The sequence below is a fragment of the Gavialis gangeticus genome, unplaced genomic scaffold, assembly GCF_001723915.1.
Source record: "Gavialis gangeticus isolate Ggan-Ray unplaced genomic scaffold, GavGan_comp1, whole genome shotgun sequence".
In the NCBI taxonomy this organism is placed as follows: Eukaryota; Metazoa; Chordata; order Crocodylia; family Gavialidae; genus Gavialis; species Gavialis gangeticus.
In genome coordinates, this window is record NW_017729034.1 from 11,763,131 (window position 1) to 11,784,655 (window position 21,525).

General features: G+C 48.2%; 1 protein-coding gene across 3 annotated transcripts; it reads left to right on the top strand.

The window, feature by feature from the left end:
* CTC1 (CST telomere replication complex component 1) lies at positions 1-19,248 on the top strand. Of its 3 annotated transcripts, XM_019527345.1 has the most exons (22): positions 1-88; positions 1,640-1,789; positions 7,141-7,285; positions 7,602-7,904; positions 8,078-8,206; positions 8,756-8,982; positions 9,501-9,675; positions 9,802-10,002; positions 11,384-11,510; positions 11,665-11,779; positions 12,716-13,178; positions 13,581-13,670; positions 14,208-14,351; positions 14,693-14,763; positions 15,657-15,766; positions 15,940-16,105; positions 16,415-16,501; positions 16,584-16,743; positions 17,308-17,372; positions 17,653-17,818; positions 17,952-18,078; positions 18,759-19,248. In XM_019527345.1, the coding sequence occupies exons 2-22, from the start codon at positions 1,770-1,772 to the stop codon at positions 18,941-18,943; spliced, it is 3,276 nt and encodes a 1,091-aa protein (XP_019382890.1). In that variant the 5' UTR covers positions 1-88; positions 1,640-1,769; the 3' UTR covers positions 18,944-19,248. The 3 variants fall into 3 exon arrangements, with proteins under 3 accessions (XP_019382890.1, XP_019382891.1, XP_019382892.1); XM_019527346.1 differs by lacking the exons at positions 15,657-15,766; positions 15,940-16,105; XM_019527347.1 differs by lacking the exons at positions 17,308-17,372; positions 18,759-19,248.
* Positions 19,249-21,525: the final 2,277 nt, after the last annotated feature.

Genomic DNA, 21,525 nt, shown 5'->3' on the forward strand with positions numbered 1-21,525 from the left:
TCTAACCGATGGAAGGCAAGAGGAGGGAGAGAAGCGGGTAGATGGCAGTTTATATGTGAAAGACAACAGCGGTGCAGTTCCTTGTGAGGTACTTCAGCAGAATAACCTGATGGATTATGTCCTTACTACCATTTCTGAGAGGAAGTCCAGACTACTGCAAAGTTTAAACAGTTTGCAAAAGATATCCAAGGGCCAGATTCTATTTCACATGTTAGGCATCTAAGTGCAATCTTATCCTATCCTTATCAAGTCCCTGAACAACTAATATAAAATGTGGGTGGGTCTTCCTTGCTGCTTTTTTGTGACTCAGTCTTAAGGATCAGAAGATAGAGAGTCAGACAAGTAGATGCATGCATGGATTTTCAGGGACTCGACCAAAGTGAAATAGAATTGTGCTCAGGGTGCCTGTGTCTGCTTAGATGCCTAACAGGTGGAATATAATATGGCCCCAGATATCTACCTTAGAAGGAGAAGGTAATAAGCCCAAATCCAGGGGAAATGGGTTGAATCATTAATTGCTTGTGAACTAACTCCTGCACTTACAGGGCTGGAGAATTACTAGAGAAAAGAGAGAAGGTATGAAGATTGATGTTGGTGATTCCTGTTGAAGTCTAATTTCAGTTATTAGTTAATGGGGCAAACCCCAGAAAATGGGGGCTCTGAAAGCCCTGGGAGGCTAATGGAGCCAATAACAATAAACAGTGCTGCTTGAGTTCCAGGTTCAAAGCAAAAACAATAGTAACCTGGGGGATAATTGGGCTATCAGTAATACATGTGATATGCCATCTCATGGGTTGGGTGCTGCTGTGCTAAAACCTGCTTGGAGGATCCTAAACAAAAAGGGTATAGGAAAATGTAGGAACTGGAGAGTGACACTTGTGACAGGCATGTGGCTCTGTGTTGCTGCCTCTAGTGTTCTAGGTCAGGGGTGACCAAACACCTAAGCTCTTTTAGCCACAAGTCAAAATCTTCTCACATTTGAGAACTGCTGACTATACAATTTGTACTCCAGAGTCAGTGATCTATGCACTGCTCCCACTGCTCTTTCTTCAAGAAGTGCCTTCAAAGTGCTTAGGAGCTGCATACTGCATGGGCATGTGGTTTGGCCACCACTGATTTGAAGAAATAGGTAGTGGGAGGCCAAGGCTGTTACATATGCAGAGGACACTATGTTAGGATGCGTTTTACAAGTAGCAGTGAAGGTGAGAGAGCTGGAAAGGTTAGAAATGCAGAGTGGAAAAACCAAGTGCAATTAAAGGTTAGGAAGGAAATTGTCAATAAATCCCCACTATTCTCAGGGAATGCTATTCCCAGCACTGAGTAAATTGCAGGTGGGTTTGTAAGGCTATGTGTACTTCAGGTTCACTTCTGGAGTGAAGAGGCTTTTCTGTCTCTCTCTTTTTGTATATGTTAGTTACTACCTTTGGGGAGCAGTAAAGTATGGCTAGGTATTAATTCCAGCTCTGAAATGAGTAATGCAAGTTTATGATATGCCAAGGAAAGGTTATGTTAATGCCATAGATAACTTAGCCAAGAAGTTATATTATCACTGTTTCTCAAAATTTAGCCCCTCTTCTCTTTTGGTTTAGCTCCTACATTTTGAGCTGGAGTGGCTGGAGTTGCTGTTTCTCTTCCCCAGTTGGGCATATGTGCCACAGAAGGGCCATCGATCAGGAGGGTATGTGGAGATCCTGGCAGACCCGGTACCAGTGAATCCTGTACCAGAGAGGATAGTTAATGCAATCACTGTTATCTACCCAGCGCCAGCTATGCAGCTGCTCATCACCAGGTAATATTCAAGAGAGTCAGTAGAATGTGTGGCTGCTGTCATTGTTGCTTGTCACAGGCAAGGTTCCCTCTAAGGTGCGCAGCCAAGCACAGGTAAAAGTCTGGCCGCGCACAAACTTTTTTAGGCTACGCACCCGCCGGGGTAGGAGCTGGGCTGCAGTGTGGGACACTTACAGAAGGTAAGCTCCTCCCCAGGGCGAGGCAGAGGCAGGGGCAGGAGCCTGGTGTGGGCTCCACCAGCTCCAGGGAACTGCTCTGTTACCCCACTTCACCTTGGGGAGGGAGAAGATGTGGCGTCAGGGCTGGGGAGCGGAGCACTTGCCCGGAGCCAGTGGAGCTCATGAAGCAGTTTCCCGGAGCTGGTGGAGCCTGCCCCAGCCCCAGCCTCTATCCCTGCCTTGCCTTACCTTGGGAAGGAGCCATTGCCTGCCCCAAATGAGGCTCTGCCGGCTCCTGGGAACTGCTCCACTGGCTCTGGAAAAGTGCTTCACTCCCCAGCCCTGACGCCACGTGCCTCCTTGCTCCCTGAGGCAAAGCAGGGGAGCGGAGCAGTGTCCCAGAGCCAGCGGAGCCCACGCCAGGCCCCAGCGCCCGCTGCTTGCCCCGGGTAAGGAGTTTACCTCTGGTAAGTGTCCCACGCCTCACCAAAGTAGCACGCTCACAGACCGCTACTTCTTAGAGGGAACATTGGTCGCAGGTCTGCCTAACCTCGAAGTGAGAACCCTTTAGGGAGGGAAGTAGTTGGGTCACATCCATTCTGACAGGGAACAAAGGAGTGTATGAAATTACAGAAATAACTGTATTAAATCCTTTTAGTTGAACAATAATCCGTCTGATGTTTTGCAGGTGTTTGTTGGAAACCACTTTGTTTGGCTGAGTTACACACTCATTTTTACAAAGAGATTTTATTATGCAAAATAAAATTTAGGAAACAGCAAACCAGTTGTAAAGATAATTAAAAATAATGTTTATGCATTTAAGTGACAGAGTTTATATTAACAAATGTAATGCAAACCTGTGGATCTTATGAAACTGCAAATCAAAGTAATACCTTTAGCCCAGGTAATTTTAGGTTATAATATTAAACAAACAAATACTACAGTTCAGAGTCTTACCAGATTGCTGATTAAGTCCCATTAAACATAGCTGTCAGAATTGGAGTATATCAGTGTTGCCTAACCATATAATCTTTATCATTTATAAATTTGAAAACTATGCAATAAATTTAGTAAATATAAATTTAGTTTAAATATATAATACCAGAATGCATCCTAGACAGTGCTGCATACTTGTCAAATGTTATCTCTTTCACATACATAAATAGGTTAATTACTGTAATTTTTTGGGTTTTTTTCACCAGCAAATAATCACAATTAGAATAAGCTTTACTGAATTAGTTTAAACTTTGGTATGAACAGTGGTACTTGGAGTTTAAAAGATCAGGCATTCATTAGGACATACCTTTTTTTTTTTTTTGCAAATTAGAGAAAGCTGGAAGATGTATGAGAATCCTGTTTTTTAATCTTTCTTTACTTGTAGTCTGTGTAAATCTTAACGGTTTTTACTACTGTCAGAATTTCTCTGCTGTGGATGAGAGTTTTAGCCATAACAGGCTAAAAGCACCCATAGTAGGGCGCTTCAGCTGTTTTAACCACATATTGACTTAAATAATGAAATTAAAAGGTTTGCGAAGGGCCGGTCTATGCTTCATATTTAGGCTATTTAAAAGGTTTATAAACTGTACTATGTACTCATAGTACGTTCTCTCATGTTCTCATAAAAAGTTATCTTACCACAATCATCTTTGTCACTTGAATAGGAGAAATGTGCATACAAAGAGTCTTACTATACATCAAAACTAATGCAGTTGACATTTACTATCAGCTTATATTGGTTATTCTTGATCAAAATACAGATTCACCATCACCCTTGCTTTATAGTGCTGTTATGTATTGCACTGCACCTATTGATTCTTCCTTTGGATCTAGTTCATGAGTGGTTTATGGACAAAGCTTCCTCCCCCTGACTCCCAACCTTAACTTGGATGCAAAAAAAGCTCATGAGTGATACTACATAAAGTTTCAAGGTTTTGCTTGGCTTGGTTTATTTCAGCTCTCTGCTAATGGCCAACCATCCAAGTGTCTAGCTCCTTTTGTCCATGTGACGTGTTCCTTATAGGCTTCGCCGTTAGTTCTTTCTGGAAGCCTGCAACGTGCCTAATGAAACAAGGGGCTGTTGTTTTTTTTAGTTTAGAAGCCAACCATATTAGAGGACATTTTTGCCGTTATGCTTTAAATAGACAAGATAGACCAAAAGTAGAAGAAAAGGAGTAGTAGACTAGTTCCTCACCCACTTCACAGATGGGGAACAGAGGAATACAGAAACTTAGTTGTTTGCTTGCCATTCTTCCTCTAGCTTTTATCCTATTTAAAGTTGACACCTCACTGCCATCTTATCACGGAGAATTTCTCAGTGCATGACAGCATATCTTCACCTATTGTTATTTGCCAGATAACAGTTCTCTCTCACTGACCATCAAAGCATATTCCACCAGGGCAGACGCAGCCGCTGACAGTTTCATACCAGTGTCAAACACCTGCAACACAGCCACGTAGAACTATTCCCTAGCCATAGTTAAACATTATTGTTGACATTACAGCTAGGTCTGATGCCAAGTTCAAGAGAGCAATCTTCCAATGGTCATTTGGCTAATGTAGCTGAAACTTCATCCTCATCTGGAGTAAATACTTCTTTCTAGTTAAGTAGGATGGGGACCATATGTACACATACTATAAAAAGAAATATTAGGCTAACTGTTGTAATGTGATTTTTTTAATGTGGAGGATCCTATCACCCGTGCTCCATCCCTGCTTTTCAGAGTGCTAAGCAGCATGGGCTTTGAATGATCTGAAACCAAAAGAGGTTGTATTAATGCATTCCATCACACCCTCCTTTGGCAGCATAAGGAGGCACAGGCACCTGCATGGCCACATAGGCATGGCTGATTCATAGGACTTGAATTTCACATGTACAAGGCACATACACACCAACAAAGACGTACACAATGACTGACTGAAATGTCTCAAAGAACCACTTATACTATAGGATCAGTACAGTAATCTTCCTAACTCTGCTAGTCCCCCCGCTGGTTTTTCTTAGTCTTCTCATTGCCAGATATCTCCATTTCCTCTTGTTGCTATGTAATAAATGAGGGATGTGAGAACTTCCCAGAAAGAAGGTTGCAAAAAACTTTCTTTTAATAGAAAGTGTTCTGCAATCTAAACACAGAGGTTGTTACCGGCTTGCAATTGGTATCTATAAATACAGTGTATTTTACATATAACAGCTGCCTCTGTTTCTGCTTAAAATCGCATTCTAATATCCCAGGTGATTGTATCTTAATATTGTTTGTAGTAAAAATCCTAATAATCATGTAGCAGTCTCTCTTTAAGAACAGTCTCTAAGGAGACTCATTGCATTCAATTTCAGTGGGGGTTAAAATAAAATCCCCAAAAAAGGAAATGAGTGAGAAGAAACATCAGGTCTTCCCCACCTTGCTATAATTTTTTTTTGACTGATCTCCCGTCCTGTGCAATGCTTGTCTCTAGGCCACATTTGGTACCTTTTGATCTGTTTCTAATTCAAAGCTTGGAACTATTACGGTATCGTATTGCCTGGTTCTGTAATGTCTGGTTCTACTTCTGGCTAAAGAGCTGATCCTGGTGTTCTCTTGTGGGACCTAGAATTGACTTCTCATTTATAACAAAAGAAGGTTGCTGAGACAAATTCAACCCAAAAAAACTTAAAAGACTACACCCTTTACCCAGGTTGCTTTGAGATCCTTAGATAAATATGAAAAGTTGCTTTCCTGTCACCTCTCCCCATTAATCACCTTTGTTAAAAGAGGTGAATAAAGAATTCCTTCCTAGAACATGTATCAAGCATACAACTCTGTATGGGTCCAGGTAGATATTACCCAGAAGTCCAGCTTTTGTTTCGTGGAGAATATGTCAAGAAATCTTTGATAAACCTAACGGAGTAAGAGTCCCTTTTTTCCAATATCTTCACATTAGGAAAGATAAATAAATTTAGCAAAACAGTCATTAGACCAGTTACTCCCTTAGAGCAATTCATATGAGTAGATTCAAATATGTAGGTTCAAGAAAATGATAATGTCCAAAATGCGTGCAATTTTAGTAGAGGAAAGGATGGATAGGAACTCAAATCAATGAAAGTTTGGCAAGGAGACTTGAGTTGGGGTGATGTAGAGAAATATGGGAATAGGATTATCAATATAACGTGTTTTACACAAAGAAAACTTGTATAAAATATAAATATTTCCAAGATGTATTTTTTCAATGGTAATACATCATGCTGGAGAGGTTGTGGAGGAAAAGGCTCCTTTTTCCATACATGGTGGCTGTGCCCTGCAGCCCAATATTCTATGGAGGTAGTGACCAGAATAATAATTATTGTGGTAAGTGATGACATTCCTTTGGATTTGGTGGTTTGTTTACTGAATACCCCAGTAAAGGGAGTTTACTTTGTGTGGGATGAAAAGCTGATATCCCTTCTGTTATTACCTGCTAGATTATGTATCACTCAAGCGCAGAAGGAATCACAGCCTCCTCCCTCCCCACACACCCATTCAAAATGTGGTGTGCTAAAATATGGGACATTCTGATGATGAAGAAACTGTTCCATCAGCTTGGATCATTAGAAAAAAGATGAGAGAAGAATAGATATTTAAAAATATGGATTCCACTTCTGACCCTTGCAGAAGACAAAAGTCAGCAGTCAGAAAGCCAGGGTCTGTAGCCAGAGTCTTTGAATATTGGTTAATATTATTGAATATCATTTTTATATGCATATAAATCATTATGTTGTTCCCAGAAGCCATTAATTTGTTGCTGTATGTCATTTACATTGTAAAACATAGACCTTGTGCAGTTTATATGTGTTCCTCTTGTGTTGGAGTTTTGTTTCTGTAGTTGCCTCAATGAGAAGTTATTTAAAAAAAAATCAGCTTGCTGTAGCCCCATCATTGTCTGGGTGCATATGGGGTCATTCATCTGAGATCTGCTACTCCAGGGTGTTGGAGCCAAGCTTTTAGAGCCATTTAGAGTATGCAACAAATGACTCCAGTTAATTTAAAGTAGCCTAATCTCTTTTTTGGAAAAATCTCATCCCCTTCCTATAGGAAAGGGAAGGGCTCGCACTACCATGGCTTACCCTTTTTTTCCATGACCAGTATATGCTTTGCTATGCACGTGCTTTGGTTTTATTTTTGGCGTAGTTCTAAGTTCTGCTTCCTTCTCTTGTCTTCCTCTCCCTCTACCCCAACTTCCCCAGGGTTCCATGTCGGAAGAGAGCAAAGCTGAACGTGGCGGGTGAGCTAGCCAGACTCAGCTCCCTCCTCTGTATCAACCACAAGACATTCTTCTTCCTCTTCCTGAAGTGCTTTACCTCAGCTGCTTGTGTCCCTGTGCTGGTACAGGTAAGTCCTTGGGGCTCTGCTCACAACTCGCCACATGAATCTTTGTACTGATGGTAGTCAGCCCATGCCATAGGGGTTGTCCGCTTGTTCCCATCTTGGTCAAGCAATGCACAAGCAACACTACCATCCTGAAAAAAGGCAGGGTGCTATTCAGGTGCAGTGCTCCAGAATAGTTTTGTGAGTTTGTGCTAGAGTGTCACAGAGCCCTGAGAACAGAGAGGGTGGTGGGCTGGGTTCTAGGGAATATGCTGGGTATAGGACGTGTTCTTTTCTCATGCCAGGTTTGCTCATATTGCCTATGTTTTCTTTGTTCTAGAAACCTGCCCAGCTTGCCTGGCATCATGTGCTGAAGCTGGGCCATGGCTATGTGCTGACAGCACTGAGCATGTCTGGCCTGAAGATGTCTGGGCATAAAGTATTTGTCACCAGCTTCTCCTCGTGCCTCCGGCCCTACCATGCAGAACAAGTAAAGGAACAGCCACTGGATGGTGGCTGGCAGGAAGGCCCAATTCAGCCAGTGTGTCCCCAGGCCTCTGTGCAGCTCAGCAGCCTCCTGGAGCTGAGATATGAGGATAAGAGGCCAGTATTGACCAAAGAATCCAAGATCCTGTCATATGTGGTAGGGAGTTGTCCCCCATCATCACCCTTTCTTGCTCTTGGGGACCCCATCCTTCAAGAGGGGCCCATGAACTCCCTTTGCACTATGGGCTCTTATTTCCCCAGGAGTCCAGCCCCCTCTGTACTGTGGGGCTTTTTGTAAACTCACTGCTTTCCTCCTTATTCTTGTTCCAGGGAACCATCACCCGAGTACTAAATGCTCAGGCTGGCCTCTATGAGCTAGATAATAAGGTCTGCCTGTGCCTTGCTTACCAACAGCTCTTGTACTTTGCCCGTGGTCTCCGACCAGGAGCATGTGTGGAGGTGAGATGATGGGGCAGGGACATGGAGTTTGTGGGGAAAAAACGAATGGCTGAGACCCAGGGCCTGTGCGTTAGTGATGTGAGGAGTAAGCTTGGTGTAAAGGAAGAGGGGTGTCAAATCTTTTTGTTGACTTGTAGGTGGCACTGAAGCAAATAAAACCAGGGTCTGACTTGTGAGCTTGGCTAGCTGCCCAGGGTTTGCCTCTAGGGTTGACTCCTGGGCAGTATAATATACACAGCTATCTGATCCTCTCACTCTTGTCTACCTGGTGCCAGTTCTATGGTGGGCTCCTGGGGTTGATGGTAAATGCTGTGGGGAAATGAAAGGCTTTGTATATGATGAGTGAGCATTTGGGAGGGGAGTAGCATGGCCGCCACCTCTCTGTTAAGTACTGCATAGTATCTTTGGAGGTTTTTAAGGCCTGGCTTGTCAAAGCCCTGGCTGGAATGAACTAGTTGGGGATGGTTCTGCTTTGAGCAGGGGGTTGAACTAGATGACCTCCTGAAGTCCCTTCCAACCATAATTTTCTATGATTCTATGATCTTTCAGCTTCGAGATATCCACCTTCTGCAGAAGCCCCTGGGCTCGTTCCATTCCATTGTGCTTGGTGCCTGCTTGCACAGTACTGTACTCCTCAAGGATTTTTCAAGGCTCAGCACCTTCCACCAGCCTGTAGCCTCCTCAGGAAATCTCTACTTAGAGCTCCTCTTCCGCTATAACCTCAGCCTGCCACTCTACCTGTGGGTGGTGAGCCTAATAGAGATGCTGGAGCAGAGGTAAGGATAGCTTTTCACCACTTTTATTGAGAAATGTGGCTGTACAGGCTGCTCATGCCCCTCCTGAACAAATCCCTGCCCCCTTCCCACACACTTTCACTTATTTGCTGATGTCTCAAGTGGTTGCTAATAAAGTTCTCCCTCCCCAGTTGCTCTGTTGTCCCCTCCTGATGGAGTTTTAGGTTTGTTTCTAGGACTTACTCCTGGGCAATGTAACACAGCATTGTTTTGTTCTGGAATACTTAAGGTTACTTGAATACTTTATGCCCAGATATCTTCAGCTGTCAGCCCACACATTAAAAACACAGATGTAAACAGTTACCTAAAACACCCTAAACAGAAACCTGCCAGTAGCAATTCTTAGAAAGCAGTCTTCATCTGGCCCCATGTAATATATTAAACATCCATGTCTCTGTGGTGATGCTAGTTACAGACTTCATTTTTGTTCATTTCTTGTGCAGTCTTGTTTTAAACAGTGTTTTTGCTTTCAGTCTCTCTCCTGACTTTCCTCCTGTTAGATTTAGCCCTTTCTTTGGGCGTCGGCAGCTGTTGCTGTTTTCCAAGCACCAAAGCCCAGGAGTAGCTGAGAAGTTTCTTGTACCCCTCCTGGATGCTGTGGTGCCTTCCAAGAACCAGGCCAGAAATATATATAGTGAGATCCTAGGAGAAATTCACGAGTGTCCCCTGCATCAGGTGAGCCCCACTACTTGTGCTCCTCTCTCTCTCTCTCTCTCTCTCTCTCTCTCTCTCTCTCTCTCTATATATATATATATATGAGGTGAGGAGACTCAGATCTTTCTTGCTTTTTGTATCCTGTAGTATCAGCCCCTGGAGCCTCCATGCCAGGCCCCAGCTCTCTCTCTGCTGTGCTCTATGGCTGAGAAGAAGAGCTTGGAAACCTTTTGCCCATCCCAATTGCTGTTGCCCCTTGATGCCCAGCACATGGGCACCCAGGAGCTGAATTGCAGACTAGCCTGGTCCTACAGCACATTCTCTGCAGAGAGTTTCCAGCCCCGAATGGTGAGTCCCAAATTCTTTCTACTCTGTGGTCTACAAGATCTCCCCTTCTCTCTCCCCATGAGGCCTGTCTGGGATGGGTGTGGGCTCCTCTTCACTCCTCTGACCTATGGGTACCGCCAGCAGGAGAGAACCCTGCTTTTCTTACCTGTGATGTAGAGAGTCTTAGGAGGTAGAATCAGAACAATAGGGCTGAAAGGGACCTCAGAAGGTCATCTAGTCCAGCCCCTTGCACAAGGCAGGATCAGCACTGCCTAATCCATTTTAGGCAAGTGTTTACCTTAACTTGTTCTTAAATACTTTGAGAACAAGCCCTCACACACAACTGCCAGGCACAATGCCTGAAACAAAAGATAAAATCAAAATCTCTTTAACTTGACACAAGTAAAGCAAGGAGGTGAGGACACTGTTGACATTTTATCAATGCAAGTTCAGGAAGGAGGTTGTTTAAAATATGTTTAGGAGATCCAAGGAAGAGGACCATGCCTACTGCTAGAGGAACAAAAATCCCTTGCAATCTGTAGCAGTGTGACTGTGGAGTAGTTACTTACTGATCCCTAATGTGGCAATCAGTCTGACTCTTGAGTGGAGGAGAAAGATCTTCTAGCCAGGAACCAGTTCTCAGCAGGAGCATCCATGCACTCAACTCAAAATGTCCAGCCTAGATTGCAGCCAGCACCCAGTGCTTCCTGATGTCTGTAACAAAGGGAGGGGACAAAATTACTTCCTGTACCCATGTGGCAACCAGCAAAGTCCAAAAGCCTGGGACAACCAAATATCTTCCACTCTATTACAACCTTAGGACCAGAAATGCAACTCCACAAATTACACATCCTGCCTGGAGAGTCAGAGCCCTCTTTTCTCTCATCTTGTTTCCCCCCACCTCTCCCTAAACATATTCAAGCTGCTTTAATCTCCTTTCAGTGTTGTGGGGTTCTGCTTTGTTTTTCCACTACTGAGCTTGGTCCTCTTTTATTTACATCTGCTTTGTGCTGCAGAGCATTTCTCATGGTCTCCAAGCAGTACTCTAGGAAATCTCTGAGGTGTGTTGTGGGGAGGAAGAGGGATCTCCTGGGCTTTCCAACTGTTGCTTTTCACAGAACACTGCAGGCATTGCTATTTCTAAGTCATACCTGGCTACAGTTTATCCAGTTTCTTCCTGAAAACCTCCAATGTGGGAGAGTCCACAACTTCCCAGCTTTGTATTGTCACGTCTGCAGTGAGGGAGAATGGTTGTTCTCCCTCTTCTTCTTTATGGTAGCCTTCCAGATATTGGAAGGCTTCTTTCATGAGGTTTATAAATGGTCTCTCAGGGACATTTTGATCAGCATCTTTCCTAGCTGGGGACTGTCTGATGGTCTTCACAACTTCCTTTCCCTTGCAGGTGTTGCTAGGGGTGCTGAGAGTCTCCTCCAAGAGCAGCTCCCTTCAGCTGCAAGACCATAGTGGTGTGCTCCCCTGTGTGATATGTCGCAGGGATGGCAGCCCCTTCGCAGACACAGCGCTCATAGGTGCGGCCCACTTAGCTCCATTTGGGGATCCTGGAATCTCGCTGCTTTGCCAGCAGCCACAAGGGGTTTTGAACTTTATTACTGCTTTGTCCAGTGGATTTGGGAGCAGGGACACTGAGTTTGCTTTTTTACCCTCCTTCTCTGTTATTTGCAGGGTCGCTTCTGCAGGTAGAAACCTACCAGCTTGTTGTGGAGATGTTCCTTCAAAGTGATTTTCCCTCCTGGGAGCAGCTGCTGAATTTAGAGCATGTGAGGGAGAAGAAAACAAGGCAAGTTTCCCTGGAGCAGAAGGCTTTAGCCTTTGGACAGGGGAGCAAAGGAGTTACAAGTCCCCTAGCTTGGGCCTGGGCCAAAAAGTCATATTTCTGGAGCTGTGTGCATGGGGGTCTGTGGGTTTGAGCAGCCCAAAACTGCATGGAGGGAAGCATCTCCCTGGGTAGAGCCCAGTGTGAAAGCAGTCCCAGAACCTATCAGCTTGCACAACTTCCTGTACAATCAGTCTGGGCCCTCTTCACTCCTTCAGCCCAAGCATAATTGAAGTGCATGTCCACCTCTACCCTGCAAGCTCAGGCACTTTCCTTATAACATGATGGAAAATTCCCTAGATGCTGTTCAACATCCTGGATTTTCCTCTGTCCTCCTGTGGTACCAGCCTCTCTCATTCCCCCAAGTTTCCTTATATGAGACCAACCCTATCCGCTCCCTGTGTGTGTGTGTGTGTGTGCACGCATGTGCACAAGCATATACACCTGCACAGAGTTCTTGACCGTATGGCATTCATGTCACCAGTGGCTGCTGTGTAGAGAGGCTCCTCCTGCTTTCCTCCTATCCCTGTTAGAGGCAGAGCAGGAATGGTGTTGGGGCTGTGCATTCTGCTCTTGGGTGGCAAATCCCTCTGCAGGGCTACAGCTATCTAATTTTTACGAGCTGCTAAACTTGTGCCTGGGCAGCTCTCTTGTGCTGCTGATGGGGTGGGTAAGGTTTCCTCTGTATTGGAGACAAACCCACCATCTCCACTCTGTGGAGTTTGCCATGGCCAGCAAGTTCCAGCTGTCTGTACTCATACCCTCCTGCTACCTTCCTTAGCATCTGTTGCTTGTCTGGGCCTCCAGCTAAAAGTCCCCATCCCAGAAAGCTGCCCTGTTTGGATTACCATCACTTCAGGTATCAAGAGCTGATGCCCCCCCCCCCCCCCTTTGTTGCAGTCTATACGTGCAGTTCTACTTTGAAGATGCGCAGATTCTCAGCCATCCAAAACCACTAACTGGGGAGCGACCTGCAAGCAGGGGCAGTCTGTGTCTGGGGAAGAAGGATGATGGTAACCCAAAAGTTGAGCTAGACTCGCCAGATGCAAAGGTGCCAAAATTGGAGGGGACCGAGGCAGGAACCAGCAGCAAAGAATATTGTGCAAGAGACCCAGGCAGCACTAGCAGAGCCAGCTGCGTGTCTCGTCTTTTCCTGGTCACCCAGAAAGAGGGGCTCATGCCCCGCAACTACATGCCATCAGGGGAAGGACATGAAGAGAAACAGGAGCTGCAGCCTAGCTTCCAGGCCACTGCGGTGTGGATGGGCAAACCTCGGCTATGGGCAAATCCCAGAGAAATCAGGAGCTTGCCAGAGTCAGAGCAGACCACTGACCACATGGAGGGCAGTGAGACACAGCAGAGAGTAAGGCAGGGAGCGGGGCAGGGAAGGGGAGGCTTGGGGGTGGTCCTCCTAACAAGGGTGTGACCCTAGTCCTGCATGAGAGGGTTGTGGGGAGCCCAGTCCCCAAGTGGAGGGAGCGGGGCTGGCTTGACCAGGAAGTTCACAAGTGTTTTTGACTCCCTCCAACCTGCTGGGGGAGCTCCATATTGCCTTCCTTCTCCACCTGCCTTTCCCCAGATCACACTCCTTAAAGGCTCTTCCTAGCCCAGCACTTTGTCTGCAGGGCACTCTGCCTTCTGTCTTCCAGCCCCTCCCCACCTTGATGGGCTGGTGCTTTCCTATGCTCCTGTCCACTCTCACCTTAGTGGACTTCGCCTTTCCAACCACCCTCCCTCACCAACTTGTCCCCTCATTCCATGCCAGGTGCTGCTGCTCTTCATGGGGAAATCAAGCCGATGGTTTCCAGTCCTGCACCCCAATGGGCTGTACCAGATTGTTGTGCCCCACTGCACGGTAAGGGAGGGGTGGCGGTGCTGACCTTCCAGAGCCCCCAGCCACAGTGTAGCACTGCTTCTCTAGAGCTTGTTCTTCACCCCATACAATCTTTCTATCACTAGCTGAACTGCCCACCACTCTGACTCTCCAGGGACTTTCCCTGCAGTTGAAAGTCTTTACCCACACCCATGAGAGGCTTATGAGAAATGGATTTATGTCTTCTCTGCTATGGGAGAGGGAAGTAGAGACCCTGCTACACTTGCTGTTATGTTAGTAATGAGTAACACATCTGTTTTTTTGGATGACAGAGCACCAGGGCATGGTGCTTTCCCTTGTCATACTCCAGCCCTGATCCTGACTGGCAAGGGCTTCCAGCCTTGACTAAGCATAGTCTGGGTTTCAGTCTCTCACTGTTACGTCGTCTCAGCCTCTGGATTGCTCTGCTCCAGCTCTATGTTGACTAGAAGCCTGTGTGCAAGGAGTCTGTCAATGCCCTGCTGATTCTTTCCTTCTTGGGTCACCCCTGACTTGTCTGCTGTGCTGCTCTTCTTGCAGGACTTGGGCGTGTTCAAGCAGCTCTGTCTCCCGCCAGTGCCAGAGAGGGTCCTGGACCAGTCATGCTGCCCCTCCTGTCTGTCTGTCCCAGATACCTGGCACTTACAGCATGAAACCTGGATCTCCTGTCTGGCTTACCCCCAGGTATGCAGCACCCCATTACCTTAGGGTTTCTATGATAGAGGCCTTCCCTGGAGATCTGGCAAGGGATTATACATGACTTTTCCTTGGCTGTTCAGCCACCCTTGTGGGCTGCACCAGGGCAGTGCTGGGCTTGCACTTCATGCAGAAGTAAGAAGGATGCAACCCCCAAGCCCAAGTCTGATGCAGGGGGCAGTGGTAGCCTCTCAGCCTGCCACAGCACTGTGCTGTTTGAGCTTGAAACAGTATACAGTTGCAAGGCTTTAGGCAGATCTGGTCCAGGTTGTTCTGGTGAGCAGTGGCTGCAAATAATCCCACTGAGTCCGTCTCCCTTCCGTTTCTAGCTGGTGCCAGAGTCAGTGCTACTAAGCATGGGGCAGAGAGTCTCCTCCATCCCAGATCTATTCAGCCCCAGGTATGTTGGCCTTTACTCTGCTGTGTTAAGTTCCCTTCTGCTGAGAAGTGAGGAAAAGCATCAGCATGAGTTCCAGCTGTGCTTGGCCAGTGGGTTATCTTAGGAATTCTCCTTTACATGAAAGTACCATACAGGGCTGTGATCTTGTCTAATATATTAAGTGTAACAGGATCATGAGGGACATAACTGCAAAACAGAATCCAGAAATCCACCAGTCCCATGGGCATGTAATCGGTGCCTAAGATCTCTGCCTAATACCTCTTGGTGGTAGGGATAGGGAGAAGGGACAGAACAGCGGAGCGCAGCCTTCTCAGATGTGATGCAGTTGGGCTGGAAGGGTATTCCTTTTTCCTGTACTCGTACTTCAGTACAGAAATGATTTCGGGACATCCCTGTGTCCAGGAAAGCTCTGGGTGAGAGATGGATCCTTTAGGTTTCCCACATACTGAAAACCTAGGAAGAAGGGGTAATGTATATCCGGGTTGGACAGGCCCTTGGTGAAAGGAAGAGAAAGGGCAATTGCTGAATGCAGTGACCCCTCCCCAGCACAGGACTCCCTGCACAAAGCACCTGCCTCTCCCCTCTCATGTTCAGCCAAACTCCTCCTTTCACTTCCTCTGCTGTCACATCCTGACCACTCCCTAGGGTAGATGGTATCACAGGCAACATGGACAAGCACAACATGTGGAAACATGGGACAAAGTGCATGCTGCATACTTAATGTCTCAGTTATAGCTGTGACCAAAACCTTGATAGTGCAGGGAGCCCTGGAATGACTAAGCCTGGGTGAAAGTTGTGGCACTGTACTTTACTTCCAGCAACTGGTGCCTCCAAATGAGCCGCTTTATCTGCTCTGCACAGTAAGACAAAACCTTGCTTTCCTCTGCTCCCAGGTTTACAGGTTCCCTTGTCTCTTTCTGTGGTGAAATAGTGGAAAGGGCCTCATGTATACCTATCAAGTACGAGAGACAGTCTGCATCTTCCAACACCCAAGGCCACAAAGGTGAGGGCGTGACTGCCCCCAGAGATGAGTTGGGAAGCCTGGGCATGTCTCAGAGAAGGCACTGCATCTTTCTGCATGCCTGGGGCTGGGGCACACTGTCCCCAACTAGCAAGTTGGATGGTGAGCTGGGGTGGCCAGCAAGCAATTTGTCCTCAACCCATCTGCCTACTCAGAAAGCCTCCTGCCCTCGGCCTACAATGTGAAGCTAAGCGTCATCGCTGCTCCTGGCTCCTCCTTCGTGCTCAGTGTTTACATTACCACCACCTTTCTGAAACATCTGCGGGGCTTGCTGCCTGGGGCCAAGATCCTCTTCCAGAACCTGGAGCGCAAAATCTCCAGGTACTTCTAGCTCTTGAGCTGAACCCAGACCCTGAATCCTCTCACCTTTCCTACTGCTTTCTTCCTCAGCAGTCTCTTTTGATCTGTCATCTCAGTCTGGATCCCACTAGCCAGGCCCTGGATCTTTGTCCCTGTCTTCCTGACCTGCCATCATGTCTCCCTAGTGCAGAAACTAAAGCACTTCTTTCTTCCTCACCTCCTGGCCAGCTGCCAGGCCCATGCCCCTAAACCACACCCATTCAGCCACCGCAGGAAGCTCAGGCAGTGCCCTCCTAGGCTGCCCCTGACATTTCCTTCCTTACCTTGTAGATTCCACAATGTGTATTGCACCTACGTTGCCTCCAGTTGCATCCGCATCATAGCTCTGCCAGTCCCCGGCGTGCTTCTTCCTCCCAGGTGAGTTTGGGCTCTGTGACCTTTCCTCCCTTCCCCATGTCAGCTCCTCTTAACCATGAGTCATTTGCTTTCTCGTGTCTAGCCCCAAGGGTGCAGCCTCATCCCCCCCGCTCGTGCTCTTGTCTAGCCTGCTACTTCAGCCCTGCAGCCTGTCCCACGCCCAGGCTTTCTGCCATCTCTCCCATGTCTTAGCACTGTCCCTGCACTGGATCTGCTCCCTCTGCTGCAGCATCTTCAGAGAGGTACCCAAGGGACGGTAGGGGAGAAGCCCATGGGGGTGAGGGGGTGGGAGGGGGCTTAAGGATTCCATTGTGGCTGGCTCACTACATTTCCCCTCTGCTCATTAGCATTTGACGATGGCAGTAACAGCATGTGGCAGAAACCGACCTGTTCTGATTTTTCCCAATTCTAGAGCTGCCTCATCAGCAGCTGTAGCTGCAACAGAGAATGGCCCACAGAGAGAGATTTGTGGCTCTGCTACTGTCCTGCCCTCTGTACCTGGCAGGGTGTTGGGTGACCTAGGTGGGCTGGGCAGGAGAGGACCTGCAGCCTCCCAGCACATGGCCCTCCCTGCATGGACCCTGCTCTTACATCTGAGCCAGAGGGAACCTCAGGGGAGAGCCTGCATTTCAAGGGCAGTCTCTTTCCTCTCAGATGCTGAGTCCCAGCTGAGCTGTCCTTGAGATTAGTCCTTGGGACTGCAGTGAACCAGCCCTTTTCAGCCTTTGCATGCAGGGGCACAGGTTCATCCTCATCCCTCACCTGCCTGCCCCTCCCCAGCTCTAACTGCTACTCCTCCTCCTTAGGGGAGATGTACCCGACAGAGCCCACCCTGTCCATCATACACAGGAGTGAGTCAAGCCAGTGCTCGGTAAGTGTTGGGGAAGGGAAAAGGGCAGAAGAGTAGGAAGAGGTGGGGAAAGGGCAGAGGTAGTCATGCTACAGGAGCAGGGACTGACCCAGCAAAGGCTGGTTGGGAACAGGGGATGTAGGGCAGAACAGCGGGGGAGAGTTCAGTCTGTCCCCCATTCTTTCAGGCATAAATTGTCCTCCTTCCCTGCCCTGCCCCCACCCCTCTAGTGCAGTTCCCTAGTGCAGCAGCAGGGGCTGTCCATGTGTAGTTACCTTTGTCCATCTCTCCTGGCCTGCAGGATCCTGGTGGAAGATGGAACCGGGGAGGCCCTGGTGCAGTGCAGGAACCAGCAAGTGGTGGCAGCCTTAGGCCTAAACTCTGCAGAGTGGGAAGCTGTCCAGAGCTGTGTGCAAAGCCGGGGCAGCATTTCCATCCAGCTTGGGGGAACTAGTGCTGGGACTGCAGTGAGTGCTTTGTCCTGGCAATGGCCCCAGTCCTGGGTCTGAGCCCCCATGGGGCCCAAAGAGAGTCCCTGGCTCCCAGGTACCTCTCTGCTTTGCTTTCCTGGAGCTCTGATGGGGTTGATTCCTTCCTCAGTGTGTGGAGGAGCCTGACGATCTTCTTGTCTGGTACCTGAGGAGCTTGTGTAGGAGCCCTGTTGCTTGCCGGCCCATTCTGCTAACTTTCAGCCTCGACAGGAAGCCCTCAAAGATTCCTCAGCCTGGTGAGTGCCCTCAGACCAATGATGTGTGGCTGAGGAAGGAAGGAGCAGCTTCACTGCTTAGGGGAAAGGGAGCATACAGACCAGTAGTCTTCAGCCAGCAAGCCTGGATTGCAGTCCCCCAGCAGGATCGTAGAGTGCATAATGCTGAGTGGGGGCGCTCTTGAGAGTGCTAGCAGCTTGGCCTGTCATGATCTGCAAACAATCAGTCTGGTTTCCAATGCTGCTCAGTGGAAAGGGATGCCAGACTGCAGGGGTGCTCTCTCCTACCCATTGGCGCCTACTCCAGTGCTTTGGCATGATGCCACATGGTGCTGTACTGCAGTGAGGGGCATGAGTGATTCAGCGAGGGCTGCTGTGCTGTTGCAGATGACATCTTTCAGGGATATCTTCCCTGGTCTAAGTCAGGTTGGTGGGAGTAGCTGTGTATTCCAGTGTGCCAGCTGAATGAGTAACGTCCAAGTGCTTGCTATGGACACCATAAGAAAGCACTTCTCCACAGATCTGGAGGATTGGCATCCATGTCCTGGCCTACGTGCTCTCTTTATTCTGCCATCTTCCTGCCATTCCTGTCCTTCGTGGCTGATGGGCACCACACCACTACCCCAATCTAATGCTAAGTGCAGGGGTGGGATGTGAGCTCTTCTTTGCGTAACTACTGATTGTATTCTTTCTCCATCCAGTTACACTGCAGCTGAGAAGATTCCTGGGCACAGAGGTGGAATTTATGTCTCAGGTGGGACCTCGCCCAATTCTGACAAGTCTCAATATCCAGGAGGCAGAACATAAAGTCTTATCCTATCTGAACAGGAAGAGGACGCTCAGCCTGAGACATGGCCCCTTGCCTATATCCACAGAGGACACATAAGGAGGACTCCAGTATAGTCTGGCAGCACTTGGGAGCTCAGCAAGCGCAGTGGCCCTGCAGTTGGGGCTGTGAGTGTCGGTAGGACTTGGAATCAGTATTTAAAATGTGTGGGATTGCAAAGTGTCCATGGATTGCGTTTTTCCCGAATGCTGTCTTTCTGGGTCTCGGGCAGCTGACCAAAGTCCAGCTTCTGGGAAGGGCAGGTGCTCAGCTCTTCCACAAAGTCAGCCACTAGCTTAGACCCAGAGTGCAGGCTGTACATGTTTCAGAGGAGCGTGATGTAAATAAAACTGTTTAATAACACCGAAGCACTGCAGTGGCAGTCTGTTTTAATATTTAAACCTTTCTTTCCAGTGGGCAAAAGAGCATATGTCCCAGTGTCTAAGAGCCAGAGAAAGGCACTGTCTACTTGCCTGAGAAATCAAGCAGCACAATTGAGGCTGAAATTAGTAGCTAGGAACAGAGGTGGTTTGAAAAACATCTGACCTCATAAAAAATGTCAGGTCCTAAAGGATTACTTAATGTGCTACTGCTGCACGGGGGCTTGGGCTGTGTAACTCCACTCGTGGGAATGGGAGGTATAACAGTGACAAAGCACCCAAATGAAAAAGAGGGAAACTACCCAGCAGCTTCAGCCAGCATCTCACTGAGTCACATTTACTCTGTTTACAAGTTCTTCCTGTGTCTTGTCCTCTGTGCTCTTTTTAATCATTATACTGGCAGAGGTGGGGATTGTTGCTCCCGGTCTTGAGGTCCAAGTCTAGCAGCAGGAGGAAGAGGTTTGATGGAGGGGGAGGGAAGCAGGAGGAACAGAGGCTACTGTCCCTTTGTGTTCCCACAAATGTTCCTTTCCTATAAAGACTAGACAGCAAAACTGGGAATCCTATGTAGATCTGACTTCTGTCTAGGTGCAGAGAGTTGCTGTGAGATTGCTGTGAGCCTGCCTTAGCTTTTTGCTCCTGTATCTGGCGAAAAGATGAGGCCTCAAGCACTGTAATGGGGCCCCTACCCCATTACTGGAGGCAAGAGGGAGTCGGGGCACAGCTGGCTGGCTCCAACACCTGGAGGAACTGATGAAGGCAGAGGGCTTTTTAATCAAATGGCCACCTACCCCAGGTACTGCAAGCACAGTGTAGCCTGTGATTGACAGACTTGGGGTGGAAGTAGTGGATCAGATGACCCAGAAAGGGGCATATAAGCCAAGGACCTGAGGAAAGGAGGCAGTCTGGCCTTGCAGGCTGGAAGGGGCCCAGAGCCCATGAGGGGAGAGACCAAGGGGGCTGAGGGACCCAGAGCCCACAAAAGGCAAGACTAGAGCTGGGGACCGGCAGCCTAGGGTCCTGGTATGGTGGACCTCAGGTGGAGAGACAGAGCTAGAGAAAAATGTGCCAAGGCCAGAGGCCCTCCGCCCAGACCCCAAGCCTGAGACCCCAAGTCCCCTGCCCTCTAGGGGCAGCCTCCCTGTCCACTTATAACATCAAGGCATGGCAGGTGAGATGACAGGGTAGGACCTTGCTAAGGCCAAAGGGGACAAGCAAGGTGGGGGCCAGGTGGCTGCCAGGGGCTGATTTTGCTACCCTGGTGTCATACCTGCTACAAGTGCCCATAAGTTATTTAATGAGTGGTAATGGAAGGTAAAAATGTCAGCCAAGTCCGATTTGTAAAATGGCCACATGATGGCACTTGTGGTCTAAATACCTGGTGAAACCTAAGTCAGTATGGGTTTGTCTATGTGGGGAAGCTGCTGCAAATTAAGCTGTGGCATGAACTTGCAGGCATTAGCTCAGCAATTCCCAAAGGGGTGTCAAAAGTACGGAAGCACACTGGGATTCCCCCTGTGTCAGGAGGTAAATGCTCTCCTCTCCTGTCCAACAACCTGCAGGTGCTCCCCTGCAGCTCTTCCTCTAAGGCAGGGGCGGGCAATTATTTCAGGCAGAGGGCTGCTTACTGAGTTTTGGCAAGCCATTGAGGGCCGTATGACAGGCAGCCAGATAAATACTAATTTTCTGAATCCTTTAGGGGCCCCACGGGCCGGATAGAATGGCTTGGCGGGCCACATCTGGCCCACAGGCCACATTTCGCCCATCCCTGCTCTAAGGACTTCCACAGCTACTGCTGTTGCTTTTCCTGCCCCCAGTCAGCCCATGTGCCAGTACCCTGCCATGTTCCCAATAGTGCCCTCTGCTGCATGAGTATGAGTGGACACAGAGACAGAACCCTGCTTTGTGGTCCCACTCATCCCCTCCACTCCTCCCACAGTCCCGGGGCTAGCTGGAGCGCCTGTGGGGTGGTCACTGTCATGTGAGACCCTGCAGGAACAGCCTCAGCAGCAGGGACTGCCCTTGCCCCAAAGTACAGACCAGGAGTTGGCAGGGGGCAAACAGTGGAGATCAGGCCACAGCAGGGTGAGGTCCTTCCCCCACTGCCCATAAGCAGCACCAGCCAGATCACTTGATTTTCAGCTTTTAGCCTCAGGGCCCCTCTCCAGCTCCACATGTTTTCTAAATTTAGATCTTAACTCTGTGTTTTTAATTGAGGTTCTGCAAAATTCAGACAAGTTATGGAGGGGGCCTTGAGGCTGG